This window comes from Geospiza fortis, unplaced genomic scaffold (assembly GCF_000277835.1).
Source record: "Geospiza fortis unplaced genomic scaffold, GeoFor_1.0 scaffold154, whole genome shotgun sequence".
NCBI classification, from domain to species: Eukaryota; Metazoa; Chordata; class Aves; order Passeriformes; family Thraupidae; genus Geospiza; species Geospiza fortis.
In genome coordinates, this window is record NW_005054397.1 from 2,890,290 (window position 1) to 2,899,388 (window position 9,099).

Genomic DNA, 9,099 nt, shown 5'->3' on the forward strand with positions numbered 1-9,099 from the left:
AGTTTCATGTTTGAAATACATATTTGCAGTCCGTTTGAGAACTTCCCTATATTAGGTGTGGTTTGTGCCTTTTTGCTGGAAAAGACATAACATATTCCAACTTTATTTTATGCAGGCATCCGAGATGTTTCAAAATGGAGTGAAAAGGTCAAGAAACCACTGGAAGAGCTATATGGACATAAGTACTTTGCAGAAACCTGTGAGGCTTGGGTAGATGGAATATCACGCTTTGCTGAAAATTCAGATGGTAAGACATCCACAATGTTGAACTGAGGCAATTGGAGTAGCAGGCAGTTCTGGATAAAAAAAAATCTAACAGTACTTCTAGCACCCAGTAAAAGGAGGACTCTGCATATGGCATTAAAAGCTGGGTCTGACTCACACTCAGGAATAACACAATTACTCTGTAGATGGTTCACAGAACCAGAAAGGTACAAAGGAAAACATTTCTGGAAAACATTAGCTGATGAGGCTCTCCTCTTGTTCCACCACAAAACTGGACTATTAAGTCATTTGCTTTTGCGCAGACTAAATAGGAAAGACTATGAGCAGGCAAAATCTTTCTCTCCTCTGCTGTCTCTGTGTCAAAGGATTATCTCTTGGTGACATAGTTAAGATGTACCAAAAGTAAGGTGTGCCCTTCCCACTTTTTGCAAAGCAGAGCTGAAGAACTTTTTCAAGACCTTGTAGCATATAGTTAAAAAAGAAGGGACTTCAGATTTTGATAACTCAGAATTAAAAAAAAAACCACATTTTAAAAACACTATGGAAGTAGCTCAGGTGTTTAAAAATAAAACAAAAACAAAACTACACAATATAACTGTTTATCCCTGAAGACTTCTGCAATGACTCTTCATAGACCTTTTCAGCCAAGGATATTATGAATAATAATCTGCAGTTCTATTTTGATTCAGAGTGAATTTGCTTTTAATTTGCCTAAAGCAGTAATACATAATGTATAAAAAAAAGAAGTTTGTAACTCTTATACACATTTTCCTGTAGCTCTGATAATGAAAGATAGAAGGTAATGTACATTAACAGGCAGCAGGTACTACAAGGAAAACGTTCCTTCACGTCATATTTTTTCCATAAATTTTTTGTATAGGATCAACACAGGAGTAGGACTTTCCCAGTAATATGATGTAACAAATTATGCTCCAATTTTATTTTAGCTTTTCTGGAATCTCCTTAAAACTATTTTTTTCTGAAGTGCAAAGCCCAGGCTGGTGAATCTGTGGCTGTGACATCCCTTCACTGCCTGCACATGCCTCAGACACTGAGATAAAGTGACTGTGAAAAAGAAGCCACCAAGAAACATGTAACAAGGAGCTGAATTACCTAGGTGCGGAAACTGGGTCAGATATTGGGGGAAGCCTAATGTTTGCTTCAAGAGATGAGCAGCTATCAGACTGCAGGGTTTTCTCCAGGGGAAAAGCAGTTTTCCAACTTATATAACAAACAGGCCACCTTGAAATTGATGTTAAAACACTGTAACAAAGGCACAGATACAGCAGATGTAAGAAAAGGTGTTATTAAAACCCATCAGAGATAAAAAGAGGACAACAAACCCAATGTTGGCCAAAACCTCAAGCTCTTTTTAAAATTAGACTGTTTTCCCTGAACGAGACAGCTTTTAGTGCAAAATAACATAAGAAATGAACTTTTAGAAGGAGATAACAATTAAAGAAACTGAATAAGTTGCATCAAGTTGCAACATCCAAGATTCTTCTTGCTGTTCCATGCTTTAGAATAAATATAATTTAATGGTTTTAGTACAATACAGTTTTAGGACTGAAAACTAGGAAATAATAGTTTGGCTGCCAACTATGTTCCTAGATAAATAACCTAAATTTACTTGGAACTTGTTCTGAAAAGTAGTCAACATTTCTGCAGGTGTTAGAGGACTATGGCTAAAATATTCTAAATGAAAATATTTAACCAGTAGAACTGCAAACAATGGCTCCATAAATAACCAAACAATTGGAATAACTGTGAAACAGCTTCTGACTTTAGAGCTAAGGAAAGTGTGCATATATGAGCATTAATCTTACAGCAGTTGGTAGCTGCAAGGTGACAACTGCAAATAGACAGAGTTATCCCAAAGGAAAATGGAAACTAAAGCCCATCAAGGATGTTTTGCCCGAAGATTGCCTTGCAAGAATGTGGGAAGTTAGGCAGTGAGTTTGGAAACTAGGTAACTAAGAAATGAGGAAAAAAAGGGGAGAAAATTCAGAAAAGTCTCTAAGTAAAACCATTGAAATTACTTCTAATGAGATTAATGACTAGAAAACAAAATTATGAATGGGTGGGGAAAATAACTTTTGAATAGCTTTAGTACAATTCATATAAAATGGTTATGCATTTGTGCTGGGTTTGCATGGTCAGGTTTTGGTACCAGGGGGGTTGCAGGGTACCTAGAAGCTTCCTCTGTGTCTGGCAGAGCCAATGACAGCCTGCTACAAGATGGACATACCACTGGCCAAGGCCAAGCCAAGCAGTGATGGCAGTAACACCTCTGTGAAAATCTACTTTAGAAGGAAAAAAAAAAGTTACTGTACAGATGTTACTGCAGCCAGAGAAGAGCAGAATGAGAATATGTGAGAGGAACAACTATGCAGCCACCAAGGTCAAGTGAAGAAGGAAGTGAAGGAGGTGCTCAGCTTGAGCTGAGATTTCCCTGCAGCCCATGGTGCAGACCCTGGTGAGGCAGCTGTGCCCCTGCAGCCCATGGAGGTCCACAGGGATGTAGAGATCCACCTGCAGCTCTGGGAGGAGCCCACACCAGAGCAGGTGTATGCCCAGGAGAGGGCTGTGTACCTGTGGGAAATGCATGTTGGAGCAGGCTTCTGCTGGGACCTGCAGACCCGTGGAGAGAGGAGCCCACACTGGAGCAGGTTTCCTGGTAGGACTTCGACTCAGTGGGGGACTCATGCTGGAGCAAGCTGTGCCTGAAGGACTGCACCCTGTGTAAAGATAACTCACCTTGCAGCAGTTTGTGGAGAACCACTGTTTGTGGGATGGATTCATGCTGGAGAATTCATGGAGAACTGTTTCCTGTGGGAGGGACCCCACAGTGGAGCAGTGGAAGGACTCGCTGAGCAGCAGCAGGGATAACCTGTCATGAACTGACCACAGCCCCCACTCCCCATCTCCCTGCACCACAGAGGGACAGGAGGTAGAGCCCAGGATCTTAGGTGCTTCTAAGATTTATTTTACTTCTCATGATCCTGCTCAGATTTTGTTAGTAATAAATTCAGTTAATATCCCTGAGTGAGTTTTGCCCATGATGGTATTCAGTGAGTGCTCTCTCCTGGTCCTTAACTTGGGAAGCTTTCATTCTGTTTTCTCTCCCCTGTCCACTTGTGGAAGGGAGTGATGGGGAGGCTTAGGTGGTTGCTTGGCATCTGGCTGGGGTCAGTCCATTAGAACTTTGCAGACAGCAATGGGCCTGCGAAGTGCCACAGGTGTGAGTACAACCTAAGTTAATTTGTTCCAAAAAAGTAGCAAATCTTGTAACTTGACAACTGCTGTATCAAAATGCAGGTTAAGGTGAGGGCCGTAAAACTCTAAGGCTGAAAAGAACAAAGCTGTGAATGAGATTCACGTATTGGCTTTGAAGAGTCAAAGGGAGCCTGGGGGAAATGTGGAACAGAAGTACTTCATTCTCTGTATCCTTTTGTGCTAGTATCCATTAATAGAGCAAATTGCAGTGAAGTAAGATTTTGGAGAAAGAAATGTTAATTATAGTCCTGCTTACATAGTTCTGTAGATTAATCACACACAATCCACAATGAGAGGCAATAGCTAGAACCCAATGGAGTTCAGAGCCCTTTATGGAAGCAGTTTCATCTTTCATACAATTTTAAACCAAAGTATGACCTTTGTTTGTTTTCTCTCTAGGTAATATCTGCCAACAGTTGCTGCCAGATATTAAATGTCCCACATTTATAATTCATGGTGAGAAGGACCCTTTGGTCCCACAAGCTCATGCAGAATACATTCATAAGCACATCAAAGGCTCTCGGTAAGTTAAATGATGGATTTTTTATAAACCCTTGCTGAAGAAATGAAGTAGTTCAAACTCACTGTTAAAAAAAAAAACAAGTATTTGGACAAGTTGTCTCTACCACACAGAGAGCTATTCTAAACTTCCTAGCAAGTTACAATGCAAATTGAGTACCTGGACTTTTCTTGCAATATAAGAAGTACAGCATTTTAATAAGCTCCTTCCTAAAGCCCTCTGAGTGAAACCAAGTTCCTTTTCCTCTTTCCACTACACAAACAAAACTACTACTCCCTAAGCTTTATCAAAGCAAGCAAAGTTGTTGTTATGACCATTGCATTCCTCTTGCTATAAGAGACCTCATTTCTGTCCCATTCAGAACAGGGAATTTAGATGCTATGAATGGAGAGAGATTCCCAGTTATTAGAGAGAGAAACACAGTTCGCTTCTGTTTGCTCTGCCCTAATAATGTGAACAACCTCAGAGATTCTGTTTCCACCTGTCCCATGAATTTTCAATGTTTTTAAGAAAAGCAGAATGAGGGAAAAAATGTACAGGTGTGCTCAGAAATATTAGTATATAAACAAGAATGTTTATGTGTTGAGATAAAGACAGATTAATAGCTAAAGCAAAAGCCACACATGTCAGCAAAGTAAAACAAGGACTTAACTCGCTCCTCCCACAGGCAGGCTGGTGTTCAGCCATCCCCAGGAAAGCCAGGCTCCATCACACATAGCAGTTACTTGGGAAGACAAGTGTCATCCCTCCAAACATCCCCCTTCCTTCTTTCCCCAGCTCTGTATGATCAGCACAATGCCATATGGCATGGAATATTCCTTTGGTCAATTGGGGTCAGCTGTCCCAGCTCTGTCTCCTCCCAACTCCTTGTGCACCCCCAGTCTCCTCCCTAGTGGGGTGGTATGAGAAGCAGAGAAGGCCTTGATGCTGTGGAAGCCCTGCTCAGCAATAACAGAAACATCTCTGTGTTATCAACACTGTTTCCAACACAAATCTAAAACAGCCCCATAACAGCTACTGTGAAGAAAATTGACTCCCAGCCAAAAACCAGCACAACCTGAAAATTCCAGAAACACTTCCTATAAAAAGCTGGGATTTTACCAGCTGAATTTTCTTCATGAATTTGCACACAAATGCAAGCATTCTATTATTACTTAATAAGAGACTGAGATGATTAGCAATGGAGAGCAGGAGTAGTGGAGGAGGGAAAAAAGCATTTTTATGAAGGCAGAGTGTAGGGAATTGTTTTGCTGGTGTCATCTCAGTGCAAAAATGAATGATACCTCAAAGTCAGCCCTGCTGATCATAGTAATACATTCTGCTACAGGAAAGATGAGAACAAGAGATCTTCATAACAATCACATGCAGGTGTTTTATTTCATGTCTGCTGATTTGTCACTCCTACATGCCCTGTTCAGAACACTTACCATTCTGCTTGGTTTCACTGAGCTCCAAAGTACTCCAGTTGCTGACTAAGGCAAATTATCCCAAGAAAATAGACAAGAATCTGATAGCTTCTCTTTGGAAGACAAGTTAAAGAGAAAATACTGTTAGAAATTGCCATCCAATAAAATGTAAAACAGTGATTCTTTCCATACCTTTGTGCTGAAGTGCTCCCCTGTAAGCTTATTTGTCAGAAAAGAAACCAGACTAATGGTGTTCTCAGAAATTAATGCTTGGGCACATGGTCCTATTCTTTCCTGGTTGCATTGGAAGTGCCAATTTTCCATTGTGAAGCAGAAAAAGAAAAGCCTAAATTCAGAATGTTTTCAGTAACACAAGCTTCCACCATCAGTTTTTCTTGCTTTGACTTTTCTCTAGTAGTAAAGTAGAAAAAACTTCTTCTGATTATAGTGCAGATACATTGCTGCTTTCTCTCATGGTGAAAGCGTGTGCCATCATTCTGCATTTGCATGGTATGGCTGGAGTCATTACATTAGTCAGCAACATTAATGGCAATAGGAAATAGTGCTTCAGTTTGTGCATCTGTGTGCTGCTTACCTTTCAAGAAACAGACTTCATGAAATTCAGACAGAATTCACTAGACAAGCTGGGTACATTCACATGCTGCTGCTCTTTTCCCAAAACAAAACAGCACTTGTCACCACCTAAAGGAGGTGATCCCTCTTGCTATCCTGGGACTTTGACATGGAGGCAACATAGTATCAGTCAAAATTGTTTTAGCTCTATAGGAACTGCTTGGTATGTGGTAAAACCAGATAATTCAAAGAACTTCCTACCTCCATATAAGGACACGTACATCCCTGATATATAAAGTTTGTCTCAGATAGAAAGCAAAAGTAAGTAAAATTTTAGGCACATCAAACTCGTATTATAAAAATTTAACCTTATTCACAGGTACTACTTCTAAGCTTTTGGCATAGCCAGAGAAGTTCAGACTTACCTATTTATTTTAATGGATGAATCGTTTTAGATTTGGATTGTCTTTTTGCAGAAAGATTAGACAAAGTACAAATACTAACCAAGTTTGGGTAATGACAAGAACTCTATGTTTCACTGCCTGGCACAATTACTGTTCTCTCAAAGAAGCAAAAGTGCTCAGGTACTTTACATACCTTTCAAAGATTCATCTTACATAAGTTTTGGAACTTATCTTCTCTGAAGATCACCAGAAGGTTTTCTAGAAACTGGGTCTAGGACACAAAAATTTACTTTAGGCTTATTTTATCTTCCCCAGAGTGGGACAAGTAGTATGCTTGCTGTTCCAACTGTTGCTGTGGTTCACATTCCAACCACACACATAAGGACAGTACTTAAAATAAGAGTTACTACAATTCCTTACTGGGTAACCAAGAGCAAGGAAAATGCAACAAGCATTTTAATTACCTATACTCACAGAATAAAGTGCATAATCAGTGGGCTTTCTTTTTCTCTTTTAAGGTTGCTTCTGATGCCAGAAGGAAAGCATAATTTACACCTGCGTTTTGCAAAGGACTTCAACAGAGAAGTGGAAAATTTCCTACACTGACATGAACTGTAGAACAAGTCAGAGGTGCTTAGCCTTTGCCTTGTTTAGGAATTTTGGTTGGAATTCCCACTTGCAATGGAGTTATAGGTAGGTTTGAGTCATATAAGAAGAATATTAAACATATTTGCATGAGAAGCATATGTCTTAAGAACACGTAAGCCTCAGCAATCAGAGCATACCACTATAGTGCAAGAATTCTGACATGTCTTTAAACTTGTTGCCACCCAGGCTGAACAGCTGTTCTTTGTCAAATAGAGATGTTAAGAAAGACAGAAACCATGACCTTGAATACATGCCTTTATGTGCTCTTAATATTAAAGGACAAAAAACATTGTAAGAATTAGGATTCAGAACTGTTACATAGAGAAATCTGGCAAAGTCACAAAAGCTGAGAGGATAATTGGGTACATAGTTTCTAGAAAACATGCTTCACCACCACTATCAGAAGTCATTCAAATGCATGCCTGCTTTACAGAAGTTCCTTTGATATCGGGCAGCTTAAGCCTCATCCTCCTCTCCTTCCTCTTCAAACTCGCCCTGCTCATCAGCAGTGGCATCCTGGTATTGCTGGTACTCGGAGACCAGGTCGTTCATGTTGCTCTCGGCCTCCGTGAACTCCATTTCATCCATGCCCTCGCCGGTGTACCAGTGCAAGAAGGCCTTGCGGCGGAACATGGCCGTGAACTGCTCCGAGATCCTCTTGAAGAGCTCCTGGATGGCCGTGCTGTTGCCGATGAAGGTGGCCGACATCTTGAGGCCGCGCGGGGGGATGTCGCAGACGGCCGTCTTGACGTTGTTGGGGATCCACTCCACAAAGTAGCTGCTGTTCTTGTTCTGCACGTTGAGCATCTGCTCGTCCACCTCCTTCATGGACATGCGGCCCCGGAAGATGGCGGCCACCGTCAGGTAGCGGCCGTGGCGGGGGTCGCAGGCGGCCATCATGTTCTTGGAGTCGAACATCTGCTGCGTCAGCTCGGGCACCGTCAGGGCGCGGTACTGCTGGCTGCCGCGGCTGGTCAGCGGGGCAAGCGAAGGCAGGTGGTCACGCCGCTCATGGTGGCCGACACCAGGTGGTTGAGGTCCCCGTAGGTGGGAGTGGTCAGCTTCAGGGTGCGGAAGCAAATGTCATACAGGGCCTCGTTGTCGATGCAGTAGGTCTCGTCCGTGTTCTCCACCAGCTGGTGCACGGAGAGGGTGGCGTTGTAGGGCTCCACCACCGTGTCCGACACCTTGGGCGAGGGCATCACGCTGAAGGTGTTCATGATGCGGTCGGGGTACTCCTCGCGGATCTTGCTGATCAGGAGGGTGCCCATGCCGGAGCCCGTGCCTCCGCCCAGCGAGTGGGTCAGCTGGAAGCCCTGGAGGCAGTCGCAGCTCTCCGACTCCTTCCTCACCACGTCCAGCACAGAGTCCACCAGCTCGGCGCCTTCTGTGTAGTGCCCCTTGGCCCAGTTGTTGCCAGCCCCGCTCTGACCTGCAGGGCAGACCACAAGCCACGTGCCACATCAGCACCCCGGGGACACACACAGGTGATGCCACTGCCCCTTCCCCTCTCTTCCATCCCCACTCTGCTATGGGGATTCAGGCTCCCCAGGGTCACTTGCATACTCGCTCCAAGCCTTTTCTCTGTGTGGAGTTCCAGGAACTCCGCCGTGCCACAGTCACTCACCAAAGACAAAGTTGTCGGGACGGAAGATCTGTCCAAAGGGGCCGGAGCGCACGGAGTCCATGGTGCCGGGTTCCAGGTCCACGAGGATGGCACGGGGGACATACTTGTTACCTGTGGGGGGAACCAGCAGCAGCAGCGTTACAGCCCTGCAGCAGGCAGCCGGTGTCACAGGAGCCCTGCTGTGCTCCCTTCCACCTCCCTGCATTTCTCTGGAGAGGCACTGTCACAATCAAGACTACCGTGTTATCAGAGCCTTTCTGAGAACAAAGGTCTCTTAGAGGAGTCGCTGGCAGATGACAGCCCTTGTTCAGGGATATTTCCAGTCTCAATGAGCTGTCATGGCTGCCCCATTTATTTGAGGACATCTGAGCAAGCAGGCACTTACCAGCAGCTTCATTGTAGTAGACGTTGATCCTCTCC

The 9,099-nt window shown here is 43.4% G+C and overlaps 1 protein-coding gene and 1 pseudogene across 2 annotated transcripts in view; one reads left to right on the top strand and one right to left on the bottom strand.

Annotated features, from left to right (window-relative positions):
- Nucleotides 1-7,347, top strand: part of BPHL (biphenyl hydrolase like) — a 20,032-nt gene extending 12,685 nt beyond the window's left edge. The window contains exons 6-8 of the mRNA XM_031060980.1: nt 116-247; nt 3,901-4,024; nt 6,923-7,347. Of these exons, the coding sequence (XP_030916840.1) occupies nt 116-247; nt 3,901-4,024; nt 6,923-7,010 (344 nt within the window). The 3' untranslated portion in view covers nt 7,011-7,347. The remainder of the gene's footprint in view (nt 1-115; nt 248-3,900; nt 4,025-6,922) is intronic.
- On the bottom strand, nt 7,290-9,088 carry LOC102042150 (annotated as a pseudogene). Its single transcript, XR_265426.3, has 3 exons — nt 9,065-9,088; nt 8,680-8,790; nt 7,290-8,484 (listed from the first exon to the last, which is right to left on the bottom strand). The product of XR_265426.3 is annotated as a tubulin beta-2 chain-like (transcript).
- Nucleotides 9,089-9,099: the final 11 nt, after the last annotated feature.